Consider the following 27,226-nt stretch of genomic DNA (forward strand, 5'->3'; position numbering starts at 1 on the left):
AAACATGGTGCCTAGTCGGACGAGTCTCGTTTCAAATTGCATCGAGTGGATGGACGTGTACGGGTATGGAGATAACCTCACGGACCCTGCATGTCAGCATGGGATTATTCAAACTGTTGGAGGCTCTCTAATGGTGTGGGGCGTGTGCAGTTGGAGTGACATGGGATCCCTGATACGTCTAGATACGACTCTGACAGGCGACACGTACGTAAACATCCTATCTGATCACCTGAGTCCATTCATGTCCATTGTGCATTCCGACGGATTGGGAAATTCCAGCAGGACAATGAGACATCTCACATATTCATAATTGCTACAGAGTGGCTTCAGGAACACTCTTCTGCGTTTAAACTCTTCCGCTAGCCATCAGACTTCCCAGACATGAACGTTATTGAGCATATCTGAGATGCATTGTAACATGCTGTTCAGAAGAGTTTTCCACTCCCTCGTACTCTTGCAGATTTATGGACAGCCCTGCAGGATTAATGGTGTCAGTTCCCCCAGCACTTCGTCAGAATTACTTGAGTCCATGCCACGTCGTGTTGCGGCATTTGTGCGTACTCGCGGGGGCCCTACACGGTATTAGGCAGGTGAACGAGCTCCTTTAGCTCCTTAGTGTATGTTGTGCGAAAAGTGGCGATTAGGCCTGGACAGTAAGAAGTGTGTGTTTCACATCAAAGACTGCATTTTATAGACGGAGCATATAGAAGGCGTAACAAATTTATTAAACTGCTTGTCGCCACTACACATGCTCGTCTTCTTCTGGAGCACTGCAGCACAGTATGGGATACTTAACACATAATACTTAGGCAAAACATCGAAAAATATCCAAGAACGGCATCTCGTTTTGTGTTACCACGATATACGGGCGGGAGTGTCACGGATGTGACAAGCAACTTGGTGTATTAGCCATTAAAAGAAAGACACTAGTTACAGCGAGATCTTTCCACGAAATTACTATCACCAATTTTCTCCTCCAAATGCCAAACTACAATATTTTGTTGACTTCCTCTCACATAGTAAGAATTAAATATCATGATAAAATGAGAGAAAACAGAGCTCGCTCGGAAAGATTTAAGCGTTCATTTTTCCATGTGCCATGCGAGAGTGCAAAAGGAGGGAAACAGTCTGAAATTGATTCTATGAATCCTCTGCCACACACTTAATGTGAGTTGCAGAGTAATCATATAGATGTGGAGGTAAAAAGTGGTCGCTTCATTTTACAGACGTAGCTGCTCCGATTCTTCGTGGCAGAAGTTTTCATCACCAACAAGCAAAAGGATGGGAGGTGAAAGTGAACATCTCCCAGTCACCAAACGGGACACTAGTGGCATAGTTTACATCCCAAAACCTTTGATGATGATGATGATGTTTGGTTTGTGGGGCGCTCAATTGCCCGGTTATCAGCGCCTGTACAAATTCTCAACCTTTGCTTAATCCAATTTTGCCATTTTCACGAATGATGATGAAATGATGAGGACAACACAAACATCCAGTCATCTCGAGGGGGGTGAAGATCCCTGACCCCGCCAGGAATCGAACCCAAAACCTTTCTGTCATATCATGGAAGGAGGAAGGGTGTATAACTCTACAGTGTGGAGAATTACAACTTGATACTGTCAGAACTGGGTAGAGGACGTCGAATTCAACACATATGCCTAATTATCGTGCGTCGGAAAGGTACCAGACACGAAACGTCAGCCAATCAACGGTGAACCTAAGGAAATCAACACCCATGTAGAGCTGATCGCAAGAATTTTCGATGCCGCGACAATCATTCACAACGTGCCAGGAATTTTCGAGAGGGTGTAACAACCATTTTTCTTCGACTACATTAACTTCGACAGCTGTTGGAGGCAATAAATTGAAGCACATCCTGTAAAAAATGATTTTTGCTCCCTACCTTGCTCTGGGCTTCTTATTACGTTATTATTCTCTCCTCTGTATGCTGAATCTGTACATCAAACAGCGTTATTAATACCGATGGGAAAAAACGAACATTTAAAATTTATATCGGTATTTCACTTCCGAATAACGGGTATTTTTTCTCGGTTATAACAGGTATTTTTATTTTTTTCTATTAACCGGGTAAAATACCGAAATATCAGTTAGCCGTAGCAGTAATGCTAAAATTTTCGTTTTTAAATAAACTTTTAATGAAATAGTATTTTTATACATAAAATTTGCATTGCTTTGAAATATTGAGTTATTACAGAAAATGAGGAAAATCGATCAGTGCTGTTTTAATAACAATGCCGATAGAAACAGGCAACAAACACGTAGCATAAGAATTGGTACAGCCCTCTTGAGACCATAATGTTCCTGTTACCATGAGGCATGGCCTATTACAGTAGATGGTACGCGTGTAACTGCAGTGTGCAAGACTTTTCCCATTTGTTCTGTTTGGTAGTTTCTTACCGTCATCGTCGGACATCAGTTGTGTTTCAGAATGGCACCATCGCTAGTCTAGAAATATTTTACAGAGCGCGGTATGAATGAAGTGCAATGCTCCATTCGCTTTAAAAGGTTAAAAACAGGAGGAGCCACAAAAAACTTAAAAATTAATATAAAAAGAAAACTTAAAACTTGATAATTCATTCATGGTTTACAATAAAAATAGAAAGCGGCTGATTTGCTGCGTGTGTATACAAAACATGCGTTTATCTGCTTTATGGCAACCATGCACTTCCGGACACATGTTCATAGGACCTTTTTTCCACCATTTCCTATCAGGAATCCGTCCCAACAGTTTCTGTTTCATTGACGTTGATCCTGTATATTCGATACCTCAAAATTTGATGCAGTATACCCGAAACATAAATCCAATGACAAGATATTCTTCAGACGAAAGAAAACTCGCTATCAGTAATAAAAATATAGGTGGAGAGAACACAGCACCTCCTACAACAACAGAACATACATTTGTATGTATACAGTGGACAGAAAAATTATATTTGACAGTCGGTAGCATATCTTAATCAAGTGGAATAACTTGAAGAAACAACTAGCATATTTTTTTACCACTGAAAAATAGGAAAGCATGCGAAACAGAATGTACTGCACACGTAAGCGATACCAATTCTGCATTCGTATCCTGATATAGTGCAAAGGAACTGCGACCCTATGGTTCAATACACCACGAAAAGCGACAAAAATTCTTTTCATTAAATCTTATACAACCAGAAATCACTAAGCAAAATACTCCAGTGAAGTTTTATGTAATGAATAAAAACGTTTTATAAAAATGTACTGGTACGTGGGCTGGCCTACAGCCACGTGGTTAAAAAAATTGCGTAATTAAATAGGAATGTATACGAAACACATGAACAAAACACCTCTGCGCTACCTTAAAAGTAACTGCCACTCACAACTGTTTATGGAGAAGATATACCAGCTCCTCACACGGGAGCAAAGTGTTAACCTGTGCAGACTAGCTGCACCTGCGTCAGCCATCGATGCCACCCAAGATGAAGTCCCTTTGACAGTTCACGAAGCCACTCGCTCCTCCTGCAGTTCCCGCCTCGCGTGATTTTACCGTTGCCTTGTTATTGCCAACTTGGCAGGAAAGGCAGATTCGTAAACATCCCTGCTCAATGATTTGTGTACGCAACCACAGTATTAAAGATAATCCAACGCAGTTTCGTTTGAAAGTTGGCGGGATTACTACAAGTTTTTAAGAGGACATTTCAACTACTGTTAGCACACTGATATGACGAAAGAAATACGGAACATGCCTTCAATTGTACTACATGTTAGTCATTTCTCCAGTTATGTGTATGTCCTTCGCCTTCAGCGTCTGGGGGGTAGCTTGCCGTGGTTCGACTTATGAGCCCGTCGGCATGTCATGTTGGAACACAGTTTGCTTTGTCGATGACGATGATGATGATGATGTTTGGTTTTGTGGTGCTCTCAACTGCGCGGTCATCAGCGCCCGTGCACATTCCCAATTCGTACACAGTCCAATCTATCCAATTTCATGAATGATGATGGAATGATGAGGACAACACAACCTTTGTCGAGTTATACAGACACGCATCAAGGCCATATACGAGGAGTGTAACTGTAACACTGGCAGCGATTAGTTTAGAACTTTTAGAAGAGAGATACATGTTTCAAAGTTTTACTGTCCTTCATAGTAGTAAGTATCAGTGTGTATAACAAAGGGTTCTAGTGTGGGGCACCTTTTGGGATATCCTTAAGCAGCGCCAGTTGTCTCGAGTGGATCGGTCTACTACGATACGAATCTCTGTAACAATTCTGAAGGGAATGCCATAAAGTCATAAAGTGCTTCCTTCAATTTGGGAGTCAAGCTGAAGTCACAAGCTCATAAGTCTGCGAAGTGTGGTGGGTAATGCAGCACTACCCAGCACCATCGATCGAACAAAACAGTTGCAACTTGCGCAGTATACGCCCGAGCATTGTCCTGCAAAATGATTGGTGGGTCTTACAGAAAGTGTCGCCGATTCTTGCTCTAAGCTGATTATTCCTGGAACACAGCCCGCAACTAACTAAGAGAAAAAAACGGCGACAGTTTCTGCATGACCCGCCCATCATTTTGCAGGAGAATGCCCGGGTGCACAAGGCGCAAGTTGTGACTGATTCGTTCCGTCGGAGATGGGAAGTGCTGTGCCACCCACCACACTCCCCGGACTTACGCCCTTGTGACTTCAACTTGATTACACAGATGAAGGAAGCACGTCATGGTATTCGCTTCAAAATCTTTGAACAATAGGCCCCTCCACTCGAACTATCAACACAACTGACGCTTCTAAGGTTATTCTATGACTTTCAGACCGCTGGTAAGGTGTTATACACTACTGGCCATTAAAATCGCTACACCAAGAAGAAATTCAGATGACAAACGGGTATTCATTGGATAAATATATAATACTAGAACTGACATCTGATTACATTTTCACGCAATTTGGGTGCATAGATCCTGAGAAATCAGTACCCAGAACAACAACCTCTGGCCGTAATAACGGCCTTGATACGCCTGGGCATTGAGTCAAACAGAGCTTCGATGGCGTGTACGGGTACAGCTGTCCATGCAGCTTCAACACGATACCACAGTTTATCAAGACTAGTGACTGGCGTATTGTGACGAGCCAGTTGATCGGCCACCATTCACCAGACGTTTTCAATTGGTGAGAGATCTGGAGAATGTGCTGGCCAGGTCAGCAGTCGAACATTTTCTGTAACCAGAAAAGCCTGTACAGGACCTGCAACATGCGGTCGTGCATTATCCTGCTGAAATGTAGGGTTTCGCAGGGATCGAATGAAGGTTGAAGCCACGGGTCGTAACACATCTGAAATGTAACGTCCACCGTTCAAAGTGCCGTCAATGCGAACAAGAGGTGACTGAGACGTGTAACCAATGGCACCCCATACCATCACATAGGGTGATACGCCAGTATGGCGATGACGAATACACGCTTCCAATGAGCGTTCACCGCGATGTCGCCAAACACGGATGCGACCATCATGATACTGCAAACAGAACCTGGATTCATCCGAAAAAATGACGTTTTGCCATTCGTGCACCCAGGTTCGTCGTTGAGTACACCATCGCAGGCGCTCCTGTCTGTGATGCAGCGTCAAGGGTAACTGCAGCCATGGTCTCCGAATTGATAGTCCATGCTGCTGCAAACGTCGTCGAACTGTTCGTGCAGATGGTTGTTGTCTTGCAAACGTCCCCATCTGTTGACTCAGGGATCGAGACGTGGCTGCACGATCCGTTACAGCCATGCGGATAAGATGACTGTCATCTCGACTGCTAGTGATACGAGGCCGTTGGGATCCAGCACGGCGTTTCGCATTACCCTCCTGAACCCACCGATACCATATTCTGCTAACAATCATTGGATCTCGACCAACGCGAGCAGCAAAGTCGCGATACGATAAACCGCAATCGCGATAGGCTACAATCCGACCTTTATCAAAGTCGGAAACGTGATGGTACGCATTTCTCCTCCTTACACGAGGCATCACAACAACGTTTCACCAGACAACGCCGGTCAGTTGCTGTTTGTGTATGAGAAATCAGTTGGAATCTTTCCTCATGTCAGCATGTTCTTGGTGTCACCATCGGCGTCAACCTTATGTGAATGCTCTGAAAAGCTATTCATTTGATATCACAGCAACTTCTTCCTGTCGGTTAAATTTCACACCTGTAGCACGGCATCTTCGTGGTGTAGCAATTTTAATGGCCAGTAGAGTATGAAACATGTATCAAATGGTTCAAATGGCTCTGAGCACTATGGGACTTAACATCTGAGGTCATCAGTCCCCTAGAACCTAGAACTAGTTAAACCTAACTAACCTAAGGACATCACACACATCCATGCCCGAGGCAGGATTTGAACCTGCGACCGAAGTGGTAGCGCGGTTCCAGACTGAAGCGCCTAGAACCGCTCGGCCACACCGGGCGGCGAAACATGTATCTATTTTGTATAAGTTGTAAATAAATAGTTGCCAGAATTAAAGTTCTAAGCCTCGTACACGAGATATGTAGACATAAGACACGACATACATTTCACGACGAAAACAACCAATGTCTTCCAAGGAAGACAACGTTTGTAAGGCGCAGATACCCATTCTACAGGTCTGTCAGCCAACAGTGTCATGCTATATCCCTTTGTTCTTATTTTTGAAGACGTACATCTGAACACTATTTCAGTGTAGTTATTTATCATTTAATACTGCGATGTTACTAACGAGTGTGCAAGAAGAACTCTTGTTTTGCTTGTAAATGACAGAGCGAACTGGGGATGTCAGATAGGGCAGAGACAACCTGATGAGTGTTTTTCGCATGTGACAGTTGGTACGCGTGTTTGCAGGTGACGGCTCGGCGGACTGCCCGTCTGAGGGCTTCCACGCCGTGCCTGGCGACTGCACCAAGTTCGTGCGCTGCGTCCAGGGCGACGGCCGCAGCCTGCTGCGCTACGAGTTCTCCTGCGGCCCCGGCACCGTCTGGGACCCCGACGCCGGCGTCTGCAACCACGCCTGGGCCGTCGCCAGGAGCGAGTGCCGCGCTGCAGGTACTGACCCAACACTACAGGCCCCTGTCCCGCAAAGAAGCAGCTGTTTCTCTGAGGAAAGGCGAATCATTTTAGCCTCGAATACGCTCTTTGAAATCTGATACTATCACGGTTTAAATACAGGGAACGAGGCGTTATTGCAACAGTGCACAAACTACACTGATATAGGACTCAAAGGACGCTAATGCCAGGCAGTAGTTGAGAAGGGAACGAGACAGCGTTCTAGCCTTTACCCTGTGGTGTTCAATTTGTACATAAAGCCAGCAGTGAAGGAAACCAAGGAGAAATTTAGAAAAGGTGTTAAGGGCCAAGAGAGAGAAAGGAAAACTTTTAGGGTTTGACGATTATGACGTAATTCTGCCAGAGACATCAAACAACTTGAAAGACCATTTGAACAAAGTGGATCAGTGAACAGAAGTAAATCAAGGGGGAATGAGATGTAGTCGTATTATATCATGTGACGATGACATTTGTACTGTGTCCTCCTTTTTCTTGCCATAGCAGTAGTACGGCGGTGAAATTTTATACAGGGTCCTTCATTGGTAGTGACTAGGCTAAATATCTCACGAAATAAGCGTCAAACGAAAATACTACAAAGAACGAAACTTGTCTAGCTTCAACGGGGAAACCAGACGGCACTATGGTTGGCCCTCTAGATGGCGCTGCCATACATCAAACGGATATCAACTGCGTTTTTTTTTAAAAATAGGAACCCCATTTTTATCACATATTCGTGTAGTACGTAAAGAAATATGAATGTTTTAGTTGGACCAATTTTTACGCTTTGTGGTAGATGGCGCTGTAATAGTCACAAACATATGGCTCACAATTTAATAGAACAGTTGGTAACAGGTAGGTTTTATAAATTAAAATACAGAACGTAGGTACGTTTGAACATTTTATTTCGGTTGTTCCAATGTGATACGTGTACCTCTGTGAACTTATCATTTCCGAGAACGCATGCTGTTACAGCGTGATTACCTGTAAATATCACATTAATGCAGTAAATGCTCAAAATGATGTCCGTCAATCTCAATGCATTTGGCAACACGTGTGACGACATTCCTCTGAACAGCGAATAGTTTGCTTTCGGTAATGTTCGCAAATGCATTGACAATGCGCTGACGCATGTTGTCAGGCGTTGTCAGTGGATCACGATAGCAAATATCCTTCAACTTTCCCCACAGAAAGAAATCGGGGGACGTCAGATCCGGTGAACGTGCGGGCCATGGTATGGTGCTTCGACGACCAATCCACCTGTCATGAAATATGCTATTCAATACCGCTTCAACCGCACGCGAGCTATGTGCCGGACATCCATCACGTTGGAAGTACATTGCCATTCTGTCATGCAGTGAAACATCTTGTAGTAACATCGGTAGAACATTACGTAGGAAATCAGCATACATTGCACCAATTAGATTGTCGTCGATAAAATGGGGGCCAATTATCCTTCCTCCCTCAATGCTGCACCATACATTAACCCGCCAAGGTCGCTGATGTTCCACTTGTCGCAGCCATCGTGGATTTTCCGTTGCCCAATAGTGCATATTATGCCGGTTTACGTTGCCACTGTTGGTGAATGACGTTTCGTCGCTAAATAGAACGCGTGCAAAAAATCTGTCATCGTCCCGTAATTTCTCTTGTGTCCAGTGGCAGAACTGTACACGACGTTCAAAGTCGTCGCCATGCAATTCCTGGTGCATAATAGTATGGTACGAGTGCAATCGATGTTGATGTAGCATTCTCAACACCGACGTTTTTGAGATTCCCGATCTCGCCCAATTTGTCTGCTAGTGAAGTGCGGATTAGCCGCGACAGCAGCTAAAACACTTACTTGGGCATCATCATTTGTTGCAGGTCGTGGTTGACGTTTCAGATGTGGCTGAACACTTTCTGTTTCCTTAAATAACGTAACTATCCGGCGAACGGTCCGGACACTTGGATGATGTCGTCCAGGATACCGAGCAGCATACATAGCACATGCCCGTTGGGCATTTTGATCACAACAGCCATACATCAATACGATATCAACCTTTTCCGCTATTGGTAAACGGTCCATTTTAACACGGGTACTGTATCACGAAGCAAATACTGTCCGCACTGGCGGAATGTTACGTGATACCACGTACTTATACGTTTGTGAGTATTACTGTGCCATCTATCACAAAGCGAAAAAAGTGGTCCAACTAAAACATTCATAATTCTTTTTACGTACTACACGAATATGTATTAAAAAAATGGGAGTTCATATTTAAAAAAACGCATGTGATATCCGTTTGACCTATTGCAGCGTCATCTAGCGGGCCAACTGTAGCGCCATCTGGTTTCCCCCTTCAAACTAGACGAGTTTCGTTCTTTGTAGTTTTTTCGTTTGACGCTTATTTCGTGAGATATTTGGCCCGGTCACTATCAATGGACCACCCTGTACATGAAGTTCTTGCTTTCTTGCTGAAGATGACAAGTTAGCTATCGTATTTTTGGGCACTCTGGTGGCCTTGTAGTTGGTGGAGAGCTGCGACTCAAGTACACACATAAATTTAGACAACATTGTCTATGGAGTACAGCGGCCTGGTGCTTTAGTTAGGTTAAAACCACACTGTCTAAGTGCACGATCGTGGTATCACGAGAAAACCGAGAAGTCGCCAACACCAGCTACAGGGGGCCAAAAATTCTGAAGATAGATTTAACATAAGCCGAAACAGATAAATAAACAAATATTATTTCGATCTCGACTGTTGGTTTTAACTTAAACAAGTAGACACAGCCTGCTTCATCGTCACTTTTCACTTTGAGTCTAGCGTAAAAGAAGATGCTTTAAAATGCGTGTCATTCGTACAAATATTCGCCATGCACGGCGCTACATAACAAGCTGTATCGATGATTATCCAAGCCTACGCTAAAATGTAGCACTTTATTTATTTCTAGCTGGTTTAGTAAGGTCCTGAATTGAGTTATATCCCTTGCATATCTAGCAAGAAGCAAACTAATGATCGTATGAAATGTAATAATGCTCGTTCCGTCTAGCTTGATTGACGGAGAAATCAGACATTATAACTGTTATTCTCTTCGGAAATCACTTTAAACGGTTGACTACCGGCTAGCGTAAAGTTCACTACGTTAAAATGTCAGAAATCAAATATCAAGTATTATCATTATAGAGTTGTTCATTATCCATATTCTTTATCTGTTAATAACTTCAGTTGCTCTCACTATCTCCGAAAATAATTTTTTTTTAACTGATTTATCAGACTTGTGAAAAATGGTGATCTTTGGATTCTATGCCGTCCATACGATGAATTCGCTTTTAGGCACAATTTTAATAATAGTGATATGATGTTTCAACTTCCAAATCACAATTCTACATCACATCTAAGCGAGTAGTGCTAACGGACAATTTTCTTACAGAACAGATCTGAATACATAGATAAAACAAGCTATGGCGTTGAGCTTTAATTTCTTATGGTACGTTTACTCTTCGTTACCATCCTTCTCCTTTTACACATTTTTATTTAAATATTATTCAAGTATCTTTCCGAAACGTTTTTTTAGAAGAAGGGATGAACTGAAAGTAACATCTAGTAAACTAGTTTTGTTACTTGGGCAGCAAATAACTGACGCAGAAATACAGAGGATGTAAGATATAGATTGGCATTAGCAAGAAAAGCCTCTATGAAAAAGAGAAATATGTAACAACTAAACACACATTTAACTTTTAGGGAGTGTTTTCCGAAAGTATTTGTAGTACATGGAAGTGAAACGGTACAGACCAGGAGAAAATAGAAAATGTTAAAGCGTAGTACTACAGTAGAATACGGAAGATTAAATAGGTAGTTATGATAACTAATAAAATGAAACTCAATCGAATCGGAGAGAAAATAAATCTAGGGCACAATTTGAATAAAAGAAGGCGTAGGTTGGCAAGACACGTCCTGAAACATCACGAGTAATTTGTTAACCCAGGGAAATTCGTATGGGGGGAGCGGGTTAGAAATTGTAGAGGGAGACCAAAATCTGGCTTCAGTAAATACGTTCAAGTGGATGTAGGGTGCGGCAGTTACTAGAGAGATTTGCACAGTACAGACTGTCGCTTAAATCTGCATCAAACCAGTCTTCAGTCGGAAGACCATTAAAGCATCAACAATCTGGTTGATGAGAATGACATATTTGAATTCTATTTGCTTGAATCTTCAAATACCATTTTTAGGGCACATGAACTTCTTTCAAACCTGGTCGATGGGACTGTGCTATGACCTGGCATTTGCACAATATTTGTACAATCCCTAATAAACTACTTCTATTCAAAATGGAGTTATAACACTCCGTAACTGGTCTGGATAGTAAAAATATTTTGTATATGAACGATGAAAAATGTTCCCTTAGATAATAAAGACCTTATCTGCGGGATTCAGTGCATTGCACTACAAGAATACAACGCCAGATACACCACTTTCTTGTGAAACGTTATTACCCCGCATCCCGCAATGAAAACATTTTGCGTTTGACGTGTTTTGTTTTCTGTACTTTAAAATTAATTGTCCATTTTCTCCGTTCATGCTTCTGAAACTGAAATAAGACTAACTAGGCACAACTTCTACACTACTGATTTAAATCCAGTTCCAAATAAAGTCACTACTAATACGGTCACTGGACTATAAGCAATAAATCACTAACTGTTTCATTTTTCATAACTGGTGTTGCGAAATACACTCATCGCAGAGAGTAAGTCTCCGGATAGTAGTTTAAGAAGCACGATAATCCAATCGTCATAGAAGATCAACTAGAATGTCGCAGTCCGTTATCTTGAAAAAACTTTATCCAGCTTAATACGACCCTGCAACCTATCACAAATCACAAGGCTGTCACAGAAATAAATAAGTAAATATATAAAAAATGCGACTAGCGTAAATCACAAACCTTGCTCTCCTAAAATCGCGTTTCGATCCGAAACTACCATCTTCGCTCTGTGTGCTGCAGGGTGGCTTCCTTCTCACAAAACTACACGAGGCCTCGTGACGAATTAAAATTCCCGAAGTCTAGAGCAGCCCCCAATACTTGTATAAACGCTCAAGACTTCTAACCACCTAGCACTTCAGTAGTTGACTGCCGTTTCCCTCAGTAATGGGCGTTCCCACTGTTTCTTCTTCTTCTACTACTAATGGTATGTTTCAAGATTGGTAGTACCTCCTGCCTGTACCTCCACTACCCGTTGCTATTACTTGCGGCCTGGCTTTCAAGAAAGTTTCCACTGATCTAAGATTAATTCTCTAAGTCTTCGCCCGGCCTTTCTTGAAAGTCTACCAATGGTCGTCATAGGGGGTGTTTACCGACGAAGAAAACGACCGGGCCTGCAAGACGATCGGGCGCATCTTCCACGGAAAGTCCGTTGAACACTAGCAAGACACAACAGGCAATGCTGTCTGATGTTCCTTTTTTTTATTTATGAATTTGGTCAACTATGGACCGCAAAGAGCATGAGACTTCTTGGCTTTTGTTCTTTTCTTCTTCCAGACCTTCACCATTCTTTCACTTGTTTTTTTTTCTTCCTCCTCGGAAACGGTCCGTTTGGGCCTCCTATTTGATGATTTCTCTTGAAACGATTTTATACTGTTAACTCTGCATCTGGACTCACTTCTATTGTGGATCATCTGTGGCGTAATTTCAACTTCCGCTGCATCCCTCTTCCCCTTATCTATACATTTCGATGGCTGCATAATGTCTATCACTAAACGTTATTAAAATTTTCAGTGATTGTCTAAACTGCAATTTCAACAACATAAATCGAGAAGTTTCTCTCACTAACATCTTTACAGTTCATTTAAATAATCTTTCACTGACCTCTCGCTTCTTTTACCCAGGGAGCCAGCAAACGACTATGACGACGTCCTCCTCTTCCTCATCTTCATCATCGTCCAGCAGTATGAGCAGCAGCAGCAGCAGCGAGCAGATGTCGAGCAGCAACCAGACCACAGCGACCACCGATTCCGGAGGCTCCACGACGAGCAGCACTTCCAGTTCTTCCAGCAGCTCCAGCAGCAGTTCCCAGCAACAGTCTAGCTCGTCGCAGTCGTCTAGCAGCAACATGACCAGCACTACCATCACCACTTCAGATAGCCAGACAGCCACCACAGCCGCTGCCGGTAACCAGGAGTCTACATCCTCCTCATCTGGTAGTCAGAACCAACAATCGACCACTTCATCGCAAAGTGGAAGCCAACAGTCTTCCTCTGGCAGTCAAAATCAGCAGACCACATCTTCTTCGGGCAGCGAACAGCAATCGACCACGTCATCTATGACTGGGAGTCAGCAGACGTCTTCAGGCAGCCAGAACCAGCAGGGCACTAGTTCGTCAGAAAGTCAGAATCAGCAGACCACTAGTTCATCAGGAAGCGAGAATCAGCAATCTACAAGCTCCTCAGGCAGTGAACAGACCTCGTCTTCGTCGACATCTTCAGAAAATCAGCAGTCCACTTCTTCAGGAAGCGAAAACCAGCAAACTTCGTCATCTAGCAGTCAGAATCAACAAGGGACTTCGTCATCTGGATCCCAACAGACTACATCATCTTCGTCTGAAAGCGGTCAGTCCGGATCGTCATCTGGGAGTGACAGTCAGCAGTCATCGTCGTCAGGCAGCCAACAACAGACAGGATCGTCCTCTGGCAGCGAGCAAACAGGGTCGTCCTCTGGCGGCGGAGAGCAACAGCAGACGTCAGGAGGAGCAACACAGCCGATGACGCCAGCCACGTCGACCACTGCCAGGCCAGAAGGAAGCGGCGGAAGTGGCGGTAGCGGGGGTAGTGGTGGCAGTGGACAGTGCTCTTCCGAAGGATTCCACCCAGTTCCTGGTGACTGTAAGAAATTCATACGATGCGTGGATAATGGGCAGGGTGGTTTCACAAGGTACGAATTCACGTGCGCTGAGGGAACTGTGTGGGATCCTGCCACTACAGCATGCAACCACCCTTGGGCCACGCAAGGTGAGTGTGGGACAGGAGGCGCATCCCAACCGTCTGGAGACGGAGATACAGGCGGCAGTGGACCTACTGGTGAACAAAGCAGTTCTACAGCTTCACCTGAGGACGGAAGCTCATCACCAGATGGTGGATCGACAACTGGAGGTCCACCAGCAACTGATGGCTCATCGACCACACCAGGAGCTGGTGACAGCGCGCCTTCGCCGCCAGGCGCTCCTGAAGGTGGTTCGACACCACCTGCTGGATCTGGAGAAGGAGGACCAGCAGAAGGTTCAACAACACCAGCTGGTACTGGAGATGGCAGTCCGAGCAGCGAAGGAGGTCAAACTCCAGGATCTGATGGAGACGGAGGACAATCACCAGGGCCTGATGGAGATGGAGGCCAATCACCAGGGCCTGATGGGGACGGAGGCCAATCACCAGGGCCTGATGGGGATGGAGGTCAGTCACCAGGACCTGATGGAGAAGGGGGTCAGTCTCCAGGAACAGATGGTACTGGCACAGATGCGTCGTCAACAGCTTCTCCTGATATGAGTTCCATTTCGCCAGGAGAAACTGATGGCTCTTCTACACCTGCAGGGACTGATGGCGAAACTTCTTCCCAACCTACCGATTCAGGTGAAGCTTCATCACCACAGCCAGAATCCGAAAACACTTCTCCATCCACTGATGGAGGTCAAAGTCCGCCGTCGCAGGGAGGTGACGGAAGCGATCAAACTGCACCAGATTCAGGAGACAACACTTCGTCAGGACCTGAGGGGTCGGGAGAAGCAAGTACCGCGACACCGACCGAAACAGCAGGAGGTACTCCAGGACAGGGTGGTGACGGCACCAGTACTTCAGGTACCGGGGAAACGAGCGAACCACCGGCAGAGGCGACGAAGCCATCCGGCGATGGCACTAATACCTCAAGCACGGCGCCCTGCAACACGACGCCGAAACCACAAGACATTAAGTGTACGGAGGCCGGATACTTCCCGCACCCTACGGACTGTCGCAAGTTCTATCGTTGCGTCGACTGGGATGGAAACAAAGGCGAGCGCTTCTCCGTGTATCACTTCGAGTGTGGTGAAGGAACCATCTTCGATCCGAGCTTGAGTGTTTGCAACCACGCAGACTCAGTATATCCGCCAAGGGACTGTTCCGGTGGAGGCGGCGGTGGTGGTGGTGACGCAGGAAGCGAGACACCGACTGCTGAAACCTCAACACCAGCTGCTGGCAGTAGCAGTCCTCCACCTGGAGAAACGACTGGTAAGTTATTATTTCACAGCAAGAGACCTCTTGCATTGCCTGCTGAGAACGCAAGTATTATTTCTAGTGCTAACAGCACTTCATCATTCTGCACCTTGCTAATTACGTAATTTGCATCACATGACCAGAAAAAACAAAAGCAGCGATAAAACGAATTTTCACTCGCTGCGACTGCGAATCAATTTATTCAGCACAGCACGTGGTTCAGAAGTCTTCCGTCATCAGGTGTGGTAAGGTGAAAAACAAATTAGCTGCATAAGTGTGTAACTAAATTAGCTCAGCAGTGGCAGTTTCTGAAACTTTGCAAACGAAACACAAGAAGAAAACACTTCAACCGTGCAAGAAGTGGCTAGATTTTACACACTCCTTGCACTCCAAGAGAAGTACAATATAGAACCTGACACTAAGGAAATGGGCTTATGCACGTGGCCTGTCATGACGTCGGGATATACACAGGCCACATATGATGATGGATGTAATCTTCTTAAACACGTAGTGTCATGAATAAATTAATTCCCAGTGGCAGAGATGGAACATGCCTTTTGTTTCTGCTGATTCTCAGGCTGCCATAGTAGCCACCACTCCATTTGTTTCAAGATGGATAAATTTATGAACAAATAGAATTTTCTTCTCAATCACAAACAAACTACGTACATCCCGACACAGGAGATCGAGATTGCAAAAGAAATAGTAAACAATATGTCACTACGTCAGTGGTTTGTAGCGCACATTTTTCCCTATGAGTCTACACAATCTTTCTTGCACCCTCTGGACTGCACTGTCACGAGGAACGTGGACACAGCAGCTGATGATTGCCAATACACTACGACTAAATGGTACAGCGCCAAGTATTAGGTCTACAACTTTACTTCCGCCGTTTTGCAATAGACGGCAGTAGCGGCAAGTTGGGTTCAGGTAGTTGGTCATAGGTGCACTACAATGAGCTTAGGCATCTGTAAACATAATGCCATAACAATATTAGTCCATTTGTGACTGCATCATAAGGTTATTCTCGATTGAGTAGGACAACTTACATACCCATTTCTCGCCATTTGAGGGAAGTTTTAATTTTCTGCTTTAACATGAAGAAATTTGCGGCTGTGGCTGTTAAAATGCTGGGTAAGACCAGTGGTGAGGGAACTATTAATGGAAGAACGTGCAGAGAATGTTTCCAACGCCTTAAGAACGATGATTTTGATGTCGAAGACCGGCATGGTGGTGGAAGACAGAACGTTTTCGTAGCTACTGAAACAGACGAAGACAGTCAGAGTACATAATTATCGAAAGCAATTGATGCGCTCGAGCCCAGCACTGAAACACAAACGGCCACAATACAGCGATAGACCCGTAAAGGTAATTTTGCAGCAGGTCAGTGCTCGACCCCATGTCGCAAAACCCGTCAAAATATACGTGGAAACATTGAAATAAGAAGTCCTATTCCTCTCGCCGTATTCTCCATACGTTATCTCTCTGTGAGTACCAACTTTTTCAACCAGTGGCATACACTCTGGCTGACCAGCACATCCGATCATATGAGCAAGTGCAAAATTGAATCGATTCATGGATCCCCACAAAAGACACCCAGTTCTTCCGCCACGGGATTCGTATGCTTTCCGAAAGATGTGAAAATGTAGTGGCCAGCGATGGGCAATACTATGAATCATAATTTTTTGTAAGTTTTTCACAATAAAACCCCGAACTTCGAGACAAAACGGTGGAAGGAAAGTTGTAGACCTAGTAATATCGCTTGATGGATGTAGAAATTTAATTCTTAGTTTTCTTGTCATGCATTCAACTAAAGCGGTAGAGATTCTCAGTAAATAACGGTACGACGACTTTCACCTGTTGTGCCAACATACCCTGATGCTGATGTTAACGAAGTCACAGGCACCAGAAAGGTGAGTGCACCAGAGAAATTCTTTAAGTTACAGAATTTCGATTCGTGTCACTATTCATTCCAGACTTAAGAAGAAACGTGTGTGCAGCGTGGTGCACTATTTATTTTGCAAACTCAGTACTGGCCCATTTATGTTACAAGATCTCTCGGCTTACAAACAAAGGTAACATGTGCCACTGACAGCAGCACAGGAAAAGCTACTTATTCTGATGAAAAAACCAGTTATATGGTATTGACACTTTTATTCCTCTGATTACACGTGGCAAACGTCAAGGTTAATTCAAGAGAGTGAAAGAACCCAGGGAATTATCATTATTTCTAGGACAATATTTTGGGTACTGGTTAGCCCCTTCTGTTATTTTTACTAAACCTAGAGATAAATGAATTGTTCCCACCTCCATACCCGCCCACGTGTATCAGACTTCAATCATTTCTATGTACTTTAAATTAGATAAATGACAAACGTTTCTAACAAACATCTAGAAACCTATTAGTCAATCATTAATTCGGCAGCAGAACTTCAGTTTCTATGTTAGGAAAAAACTGTTGCAAAGTTTCATTCCCAGTTTATGAAGTCGGATTTCTTTTACAACTAAGGTCTGCTTCCCGTAAGACGCTAAGCTATTTTTATATATGACATTTAGTAATCATTAGAACTACCGTATCCCTTGAACAAGGTTCATGGTATGACTTATTCACAGAGATTCTTCTAGATAAATTCCACTTGCAATAATATATGGTTGAAACATTCCATGCAAATGTCTTTGTTTATGATGCTTATATTTTCATTATGTACTCAGTTTGGGAATTATGTGACTACATCCTCAGATTCGACGCCACTGTCCAAATCCGTTGACCACGGAGCATGTCGAGCAACTCAAATGCTGTGCATACAGAATATAAACTGTGCAAGGTAACTGCAACAGTAGGTGTTTCAAGAAGACACCAGCAACATACACTCCTGGAAATGGAAAAAAGAACACATTGACACCGGTGTGTCAGACCCACCATACTTGCTCCGGACACTGCGAGAGGGCTGTACAAGCAATGATCACACGCACGGCACAGCGGACACACCAGGAACCGCGGTGTTGGCCGTCGAATGGCGCTAGCTGCGCAGCATTTGTGCATCGCCGCCGTCAGTGTCAGCCAGTTTGCCGTGGCATACGGAGCTCCATCGCAGTCTTTAACACTGGTAGCATGCCGCGACAGCGTGGACGTGAACCGTATGTGCAGTTGACGGACTTTAAGCGAGGGCGTATAGTGGGCATGCGGGAGGCCGGGTGGACGTACCGCCGAATTGCTCAACACGTGGGGCGTGAGGTCTCCACAGTACATCGATGTTGTCGCCAGTGGTCGGCGGAAGGTGCACGTGCCCGTCGACCTGGGACCGGACCGCAGCGACGCACGGATGCACGCCAAGACCGTAGGATCCTACGCAGTGCCGTAGGGGACCGCACCGCCACTTCCCAGCAAATTAGGGACACTGTTGCTCCTGGGGTATCGGCGAGGACCATTCGCAACCGTCTCCATGAAGCTGGGCTACGGTCCCGCACACCGTTAGGCCGTCTTCCGCTCACGCCCCAACATCGTGCAGCCCGCCTCCAGTGGTGTCGCGACAGGCGTGAATGGAGGGACGAATGGAGACGTGTCGTCTTCAGCGATGAGAGTCGCTTCTGCCTTGGTGCCAATGATGGTCGTATGCGTGTTTGGCGCCGTGCAGGTGAGCGCCACAATCAGGACTGCATACGACCGAGGCACACAGGGCCAACACCCGGCATCATGGTGTGGGGAGCGATCTCCTACAGTGGCCGTACACCACTGGTGATCGTCGAGGGGACACTGAATAGTGCACGGTACATCCAAACCGTCATCGAACCCATCGTTCTACCATTACTAGACCGGCAAGGGAACTTGCTGTTCCAACAGGACAATGCACGTCCGTATGTATCCTGTGCCACCCAACGTGCTCTAGAAGGTGTAAGTCAACTACCCTGGCCAGCAAGATCTCCGGATCTGTCCCCCATTGAGCATGTTTGGGACTGGATGAAGCGTCGTCTCACGCGGTCTGCACGTCCAGCACGAACGCTGGTCCAACTGAGGCGCCAGGTGGAAATGGCATGGCAAGCCGTTCCACAGGACTACATCCAGCATCTCTACGATCGTCTCCATGGGAGAATAGCAGCCTGCATTGCTGCGAAAGGTGGATATACACTGTACTAGTGCCGACATTGTGCATGCTCTGTTGCCTGTGTCTATGTGCCTGTGGTTCTGTCAGTGTGATCATGTGATGTATCTGACCCCAGGAATGTGTCAATAAAGTTTCCCCTTCCTGGGACAATGAATTCACGGTGTTCTTATTTCAATTTCCAGGAGTGCATGTAAGCACGTGTAACCAAAATTGGACAGATAATCAAAAGCGTCTCGACGTGGGTACAACTGTCTTCTCGAATCTCCTAAAGCTGGCTTGCACAGTGCGTCTTATATGTTTGTATGTATTTGAGTTGGTCGATGTACCCCGTGGCTGACTGATTTTGACAGCCATATGGACGTGAGAGGATGGATTTAGGTAAGTTGGAAGTCGGTAACATATTGTCAATTTTACTCCAAACATACACCATTTGTAAATATAGGAAGAGCGCTATTGGGAAGATGTATCATACAAAAGAAATTGTAATTCTACTGAAAAAAATATTCCAGTAGTTTTTCGGCGTAAACGTGGAAATAGCATGAACACCCACACACAGTAATTGTTGTTGACAGTAAGAGCAATAATGTTGTCTTCTCGCCCCTGTGGATACGATTTAACTCATTTCTTATTTTTCCGCTAGGTACTGCAGAGGGTACTTCAGAAGCACCGGGGACCACGGGTTCTGAGGAATCTAGCACCACTCCTGGAGCAACTGAAGGCGGTACTCCCGAAACCACGGGCACAGATGGATCGACGACTCCTGCCGGCGAAACGACAAACACAGATGGCGGTTCGACACAACCTGAAGAAACTGGAGGCACCGCGCCCGAGCAATCGACGACACCAGGAGAGACCACGGGAACCGACGAAGCAGGCACTACGACACCCGCAACGGCAGCCACCGATGCTCCTCCGACTGATCAGACTTCCACGGTGAGCACCGGTTCGACTGGTCCCGAAGGAACACCTCCTGGCGGCGAAACTACGAGCACTCCCGAGGGATCGACGGGTGCCGAAACTTCTAACCCTCCTACGGATACGACTAGCGGAGGAGAAACACCGGACGGAACAGAGAGTTCTACTCCCACCACAGGGGCGGAGGAAACCTCGACGCCTGGCGAAACAACCGGGACGGCGGAGACTTCGACGCCCGGTGAGACGACGAGCACCGGAGACTCTTCGACGAGCGGTCCGGACGGAACGGAGGCCACGGAATCACCAACGTCCGGAACGACAGAAGCGCCTTCAGGAGGCTCTGGCGGCCAGCAAGGCTCGTGCCCAGGTCCGCTGAAACCAGGCCAGGCACTGCTCGTCTGCCCCACCGCTTTCCGGCAGCATCCCACCCGCTGCGGCCTCTTCTATCAGTGCACAGTCTCGCAAGACTGGCGTGACGTGAGCATCCAGGTGTTCGCCTGCGGAAACGGCACCGAATACGACGAGAATGAAATCCAGTGCTTGCCGCCAAAGGAACCACGCGCCTGTGAAATGTCGGATGCCAGGACGACTTTCCAGCAGGTAAGATTTGGCATTAGATTCTTTTCTTTCTAATTCTCATGCACAACCTCGTTCTCCGTAAGTTTGCAGACTATTATCTACTCAAAATAAGATCCATTGACGTGATATATTGTTTGCAGTGAGTTTTCAGTGTCTTCGCGGTCTTGTAAATGTCTTGAGTTTGCGGGTCACAGCTCTATGAATCTCCTCAAATTTGTCGAATTTTTACCCTTCAACTGCCTTTTCAGTGTTGGGGAAGTAGTGAGGAGAGGGACGAAGGAACACTAAGCCTTGGTTTCCAGCAAAGAAGGTCACTTACCCTACAACCAGACCGCCCGGTTAGTCGTGCGATCTAACGCACTGCTTCCCGAACGGGAAGGTGTGCCTGTCCCTGGCACGAATCCGCCCGGTGGGTTAGTGTCGAGGTACGGTGTGCCTGCCAGCCTGTGGATGGTTTTTAAGGTTTTCTATCTGCCTCGGCAAATACGGGCTGGTTCCCCTTATTCCGCCTCAGTTACACTGTGTCGGCGATTGCTGCGCAAACACTGTCTCCACGTATGCGTACACCATAATTACTCTAACACGCAAACATTTGGGTTACACTCGTCTGGAATGAGACGTTCCCGGGGAGTATGGGGGGGGGGGATCCACTGGGGCCGAACCGCACTATAACCCTAGGGTCGGTGTGGGGCGGCTGTGGGTGAAATGGATAGCTGTAGCCTGTTGTGGGGTTGTGTACCACTGAGGGCTACGGCGGGGATGAAGCCTCTCCGTCGTTTCTAGGTCTCCAGTTCAATACATACATACATACATACATAAATACCCTACAACCTCTCAATATGCAAATATTATACCACAGTGCCAATGATCACAGTACTTCAGGAGGCTGAATATTTTTCCGACAATGTATTCCTCAACCTTTACCAGTAAACATAATAGAAAATTCGCGACTAACGCTCAGCTATGAATAGGTGTTCAAAGTTAGCCTGGTTTTGTATGTTCAGTTGCAATCATTATCTCCTGCTAATTCAGCTTAACATAATAGGCATTATCTGGGACAAACTTACTGAAACGCACACACTTTCAAGCACTCTTCGTTGATTGGTTGTCGCCTTGTGGCCGTAGCCCCACGATGTTTGATTTACGACCTACGGTTATCGGGAAAATTTGTTCGATTTCACGTCTCCTATCCCGATCTAGCTTCACTATTAGGCTGCATTTCTTTACCCTGTCCTCCCTGCAAAATCAGTCCTTTGCAAACCAATGCGAAGGGCATTGTACTTCCCATTGTACCAGGTACTGAGGCTTCTTCCATTTCCATTCACATATGGAGCGCGGGCGGAATATTTACTTAAACGACTCCGTGCGTGCTATGACTATTCTAATCTTGTCTTCCGGATCCCAACGGAGGAGGAGGGGGGGCGGGGGGGGGGGGGGCGGGATTCACAGGGGCTTGTGGGATATTCCTAGATCCATCATTTAAAGCTAGTTTTTGAAAAATCTTTGTAAGTAGGCTTCTACCGAATTGTTTGCATCGCTTTTCGATAATATCCCAGTTCGTTTCTTCAGCATCTCCTTGATGCTCTCCCATGGCACAAACAAACGTGTGTACACTCATGCTGGTCTTCTTCGTTTTCGTCCATTATCCCTTGTCGTCCTATTTGACATGGGACACACACACTTTGACAAATATTCAACGTAGGGTCGCATGAGAGTTTTGTAAGCAATTTCATTTGTGGACTACTGCATTTTCCTAGTAGCCTACCAATGAACAGAGCTCTACCACTTGCTTTTTCTACAAATGAGAATATCTAATCGTTCCATTTCATTTCCTTACAAATTATTACATGTTGGTATTTCACGTTGAATGAGAATGTTGGGAAATGAGATTTTTTTTTTAGGATTTTAAGCAGATCGCTTCTATAGAAACAAACCTAATCGCTTTTAATTTCCATTACCTGTCATTTCCAAAATTCTGATAAGATGTCTTACGCATTTGTATACTCATAAACACCTGCTGATACAAATATTGTTTGCGAAACCGATCGTGCCTTTGAATAAAGATTTTTAACAGTCGCAGCGGTCCTTCTTACTCAACACGGAATATTTCGACTGTGGATGCCCTGCATACAAAGTGTTATCCTGGTATTTGTACAAGTTCACCCATTTCAATTGTGAATCATTGATCAGTCATAGGGCAGTACACCTTTTTCTCGTTTTGTGAAATGCACTATTTTAGATTCGTGTACATTTAAAGCATGTTGTCAGTTTTTGCACCTCTTTGAATTCTTAGCAAGATCCGACTGAATATTCTTTCAGCTTTTTTCAGTCAGTAGTTCGACATATGTTACTGCACCATGTGCGAAAAGCTTGAATTTTTTATTAATATTTTCTACAAAATCTGAATTTGCTATTAATATTTTCTATATATTCTTTAATATAGAACAAAGGTGCAAGAGTCCCAACACATGGGATGCATCTGAAGTTCCTTCTGCATCCGTTAACGATTCTCCATCCCAAGATAACAACCTGCGCCCTCCCTACCAACAGATCATCAATCCAGTCACAAACTTCTCTTGATATCCCTTACGATCCTACTTCCAACAATAATCGTGGGGGTAGTAGTGATTGTAATGCTTCTCGGAAGTCAAGGAATTATGTAGGTATACTTATTTTTGGAAGGATTTGTTTTAAGGGGCTACTGGTTCCAGGATTAGGTGGACTGGTTGAAATGTAATCTAAAAGGGACACTCCAAAAGAAATGCACACTATTTTTTTGAAAATTCATCTTTTATTCTACACGTTTGAAAGTTTTACAGTGTGTAGATACATCCTTTAGGAACAATATTTTCATTTCTCCACATAATTTCCAGCTCTGTCAACTGCCTCACGCCATCTTGGAACCAGCGCCTGTATAACCGCACGGTAAAATTCTAGACCAACCTGTTGGAGCCACTGTTTGGCAGCGTGCACAAGGGAGACATCATCTTCAAACCTTGTTCCACGAAGAGAGTCTTTAGTTTCCCAAAGAGATGATAGTCACATGGAGCCAGGTCAGGACTGTAAGGCGGGTGTTTTAGTGTTGTCCATCCGAGTTTTGTGATTGCTTCTGTAGTTTTTTGATTGACATGTGGCCATGCATTGTCGTGCAACAGCAAAACATCCTGCTTTTGCCGATGTGGCCGAACACGACTCAGTCGAGCTTCAAGTTTCTTCAGTGTTGTCACAAATGCATCAGAATTTATGGTGGTTCCACTTTGCATGATGTCCACAAGCAAGAGTCCTTCAGAATCGAAAAACACTATAGCCATAACTTTTCCAGCAGAATGTGTGGTTTTGAATGTTTTTTTCTTGGGTGAATTTGCATGATGCCACTCCACTGATTGCCTCTTCGTCACTGGTGAAAAATGATGGAGCCATGTTTCATCACCTGTCACAATTCTTCCAAGAAATTCATCTCCACCATTCTCGTACTGTTCCAAAAGTTCGCTGCATACCGTTTTTCTTATTTCTTTGTGAGCCACTGTGAACATCCTGAGAACCCATCTGGCACAAACCTTTTTTAACGCCCACACTTTCAGTATTCTGCAAACACTTCCTTCCAGGGATCCCAACGTAGCGTGACAATTCGTTCACTGTGATGCGATTGTCAGCAGTCACCAATTCGTTAACTCTCTGCACATTGTCTGGAGTGTGTGCAGTACGAGGCCTGCCGCTGCGAGGAAAATTCTCAATATTGCCGTGCCCGCTTTCATCACGTAACCTGCTTGCCCGCCGACTAACTGAACTACGATCGACAGCAGCATCTCCATACACCTTTTCCAACCTCTTGTGGATGTTTCCCACTGTCTCGTTTTCACAGCACAGGAATTCTATGACAGCAAGTTGCTTCTGACGAACGTGAAGTGTAGCAGCCATCTTGAAGACATGCTCTGAGGCGCCACTCACGGGAACAGGTTGAACTAAGTTCGAAAACAAGCGGGAAGGATGTATCTACACACTGTAAAACTTTCACACATGAAGAATGAAAACTGTATTTTTACAAAAATAGTGTGCATTTCTTTTGGAGTGACCCTCGTAGAATGCAGGTTAGACCAATTATCAGTTGATGCGTCGCAGGATATCTTTACAGAAGTAATTTCGATACCATGATCGAACCACAATCTGTCATAGTGATAGTTAAAAGTAGCCTTCGCTTGTCGTATATCCATCAGAGCTTAATGTGAATGTGACGTGTGTCTGCAGGTCCCCGCGGGCGTGGCGCTGTGTCCGACGGAGGGCCCGCAGCCGATGCCCGGCGACTGCCACACATTCCTGCGCTGCTCTCGCGACGACGGTGGCCGCCTTGCGGCGCGCGCGGCGCGCTGCCCCCAGGGCTACGGCTTCTGGCCCGTGTCCCGGCGCTGCGAGCGGCCCTACAAGATCCCCTCCTGCCCCTACGGCGAGTACTCCTCCGACGAGCCGCCTCCAGGATCCGCACCCATCGAGACGTCCAACCTGGGCTCCGCACGAAGTCTGAAGCTGCTTTAAATGCCCGGACGCGAGACCCACAATTTTCCGCAGTCATGAAGACTTCGACAGGGACTTCAGAAATTTCCTGCCTATCTGACGCCTAGATCAACAGTTTATACTAACATTTATGAACGAAACACAAAACTGATGAATTATTCTTCGCTTTGGAACTAACCGAAAACTTTCTATATCGTGCTTCAAAAAGAGACTACGTACGTATTCTCAAATTACATCCGAGGCATTAACATGAGCGAAACGACCATGTCTAATGGCTGCTGACAGTGTTTAGTGGTTGACATCAGAGATACTTATTTAGGCAACATTGTGACTTTACACCACTGAAGTAGTAAGTCATTTTTCGACAGAATATGATGTCAACGCTACTACGCAGTACAGCTGCTGGGAACTATATGTCTGAACAATGTATGATATAGATACGTTGATTGGCTTAATGACTGAAATGTACCAATTATCGCTTTGTAAAGTTATTTATCACTGTAGGTCAGTAACAGAATGAAAAGTGTAGAGTCATAAACGGTCAGTTAGCGGTTATCCAGGATCAGTTTCATAAATCGTTACTGTGGTGGTGCGGACGTAAGGACGCGGGTGGTGTTGCGATGCGCCGTAGTAAGTGACGTTCCAGCATGTAGCGTCATTCCGTCGCGCATATACCTGTATCTGTGTCCATGTAAAACATTTAGTGTCCATTTTTCGTAGTACTTTGGGTGTAGTGAGAGTGATTAGCGACTGTAGTGTTCATTAGCGGCGCCGTAAAGCAGACACTCCAAGTTTTGTGCTGACAGGCGACAGCTGTTGTTTTCCAAGCATTAAATTCTTCTAGAGAGCATCAGAATCATAAACTAAGGCCCAACACGGCGCTTTCCCCAGCGTTCAGTTACTAGAGCAGGCAACGCCGGGGATTACAGTCGCAACTCGGCAAAGTATCCTTCTTCCCTCTTGGAGCACAACGCACCACGCAGTCATCATCTTACTTGCACACCATATAGTGTAGGAGGATCAACTCGTCGTCGTCGTCCCCCCCCCCCCCCCCCCCTGAGAGTCACAGAGTCTCTACTTGAAAATTGTGACGAATGTTACATATCACAAACGCATAGTGAATTGTCTTTGCGATCAAGTTTGTGCGCACGCCGCGTAGTCGGCTGCGCTTGCAGCAGCCCCGTTGTGTTGGTTGCCTAGCTTCAGGCCACGGCATCCGTGGCCCCCGGAAACATATATATCAAAAAGTCTTATATCATTTCCCTCTGAGATTACTTGCCTACTGATGTGAGCAACAGAGCTCTCAAGTACACATGCTATATCTCATTAATTAATCCGCAAAACAATTAAGAGAAGTTCACAATAGCTAATGAGGAATGTAAACAGATACCACACTTGTTGCCGGCCAAAGTGGCCGCGCGGTTCTGGCGCTGCAGTCTGGAACCGCGAGACCGCTACGGTCGCAGGTTCGAATCCTGCCTCGGGCATGGATGTGTGTGATGTCCTTAGGTTAGTTAGGTTTAACTAGTTCTAAGTTCTAGGGGACTAATGACCTCAGCAGTTGAGTCCCATAGTGCTCAGAGCCATTTGAACCATTTGAACCACACTTGTTACTATGCGTATGAACCAGAAGACATTTTCTTCAAGAGTTTGCAGTGTAAAATTTCCAAAAAATGTTGCAAAAGCACGGTTACTTTCAGAAGATCTGACTTCAAGAAAAGTCTTGACTGTTCCGGTAGTCCGAACGTACAAAGTAGCATCGCTAGCTGACTAGTTATTATTGAAGTAGTTCATCAGTTTGAAACGAGAATCGCGTGTCTGAAATTTATCACACAGTAGCCTGAGTGATACGAGCTTACGGACCGCGTTT

At 45.4% G+C, this 27,226-nt stretch overlaps 1 protein-coding gene across 1 annotated transcript in view; it reads left to right on the forward strand.

Annotated features, from left to right (window-relative positions):
* The window catches only part of LOC124594324 (uncharacterized transmembrane protein DDB_G0289901-like), a 433,352-nt gene extending 407,316 nt beyond the window's left edge, over positions 1–26,036 (forward strand). Inside the window, exons 9-12 of the mRNA XM_047132687.1 lie at positions 6,840–7,040; positions 12,899–15,265; positions 19,994–20,868; positions 25,093–26,036. Coding sequence (XP_046988643.1) covers positions 6,840–7,040; positions 12,899–15,265; positions 19,994–20,868; positions 25,093–25,377 — 3,728 coding nt within the window. The 3' untranslated portion in view covers positions 25,378–26,036. The remainder of the gene's footprint in view (positions 1–6,839; positions 7,041–12,898; positions 15,266–19,993; positions 20,869–25,092) is intronic.
* The last annotated feature ends 1,190 nt before the right edge of the window (positions 26,037–27,226 follow it).

The sequence above is a fragment of the Schistocerca americana genome, chromosome 2 (assembly GCF_021461395.2).
Source record: "Schistocerca americana isolate TAMUIC-IGC-003095 chromosome 2, iqSchAmer2.1, whole genome shotgun sequence".
NCBI lineage: Eukaryota > Metazoa > Arthropoda > Insecta > Orthoptera > Acrididae > Schistocerca > Schistocerca americana.